Source organism: Olea europaea, unplaced genomic scaffold (genome assembly GCF_002742605.1).
Source record: "Olea europaea var. sylvestris unplaced genomic scaffold, O_europaea_v1 scaffold991, whole genome shotgun sequence".
Taxonomy (NCBI): Eukaryota; Viridiplantae; Streptophyta; class Magnoliopsida; order Lamiales; family Oleaceae; genus Olea; species Olea europaea.
This window is the reverse complement of record NW_019268421.1, coordinates 140,016-141,062: the sequence shown is the minus strand read 5'-3', so window position 1 is coordinate 141,062 and position 1,047 is coordinate 140,016. Positions and strand designations below refer to the sequence as shown.

Genomic DNA, 1,047 nt, shown 5'->3' with positions numbered 1-1,047 from the left:
CACTTCCCTTATCTATAAGGTTCAGCTTACACAGCATCAGACTCGTATGCTGCAGCAAAATGGAGTCCAAAGAGGCTCTAGTAAATGTACTTGTAAATAAATTTTTTAAGCTTAGCCAAACATATACTTAGTCGATTTTTTCTTGTTCGTGTGTATCCTCTTAGAATTAATAGCTCTGAAGGAGTTTAGCCTTTTTATCTTTGTATTACGTGATTAAACAAGTTTATGTTTATCCTGTCAGGCAAATGAGGAATAGGGATGCTGCAGTCAAATCACGAGAGAGGAAGAAAATGTATGTGAGAGATCTCAAGATGAAGATTAAGTGCTATGAAGCAGAATGCAAGAGGCTCGGGATGTTACTTCAGTGCTGTATTTCTGAGAATCAAGCTTTATGCCTTTCCCTGCACAACAAGGCCTTTGATGCTTCCGTGACCGGGCAGGAGTCTGCTGTGCTCTTGTTGGGTAATGACTAATCTTTCTTGTTCTCCTTTTTGTTTCTTTTTTGTTTATTGACCTTTGGACATAATTAATTAGTGGGGAAATACCAGGCCACGATTCAAAAGAATAATGGAATCTTTCTTCCTAAATGACAGAAAGTTACGATCTCCTGTCTTGCTTATTTAAGCAAACTGCTAGCTATCATTCTTATAAATTTTATAGTCTCATTATTTTTGCAAATGGACCTTTTGATTATGATAGTGAGTAAAAAATATTAATTACCATTGCCACCATTTATCTGGTCTAGTTTCTCTATAAATTGATCTATGATGTCTTGTGGCTAACCTTCGGTTATGGTTTTGGGTCACATTGCCATGGTTTTTATTTTTCTTTTTAGTTGCTGTTAGTTAAATAACGTAGATGCATATTCTTCCATTACTTGAAATTGGATCAGTTGTTAGTCTTGATATGTCTAGTTTTGCCCCCACATTTTTTTCTTAACCGAGAATAGCCTATCCATTGATGATTAGATATTACCCATAGTGGAGCCTCCTTAGCAATATAAAGTAGGCAATTGCTTTGTAGTTTGATTGCCCTGTATGATATATT

General features: G+C 35.8%; 1 protein-coding gene across 1 annotated transcript in view; it reads left to right on the top strand.

The window, feature by feature from the left end:
• The window catches only part of LOC111392864 (bZIP transcription factor 60-like), a 5,726-nt gene that overhangs the window by 3,717 nt on the left and 962 nt on the right, over nt 1-1,047 (top strand). Inside the window, exon 2 of the mRNA XM_023018262.1 lies at nt 242-462. Coding sequence (XP_022874030.1) covers nt 242-462 — 221 coding nt within the window. The remainder of the gene's footprint in view (nt 1-241; nt 463-1,047) is intronic.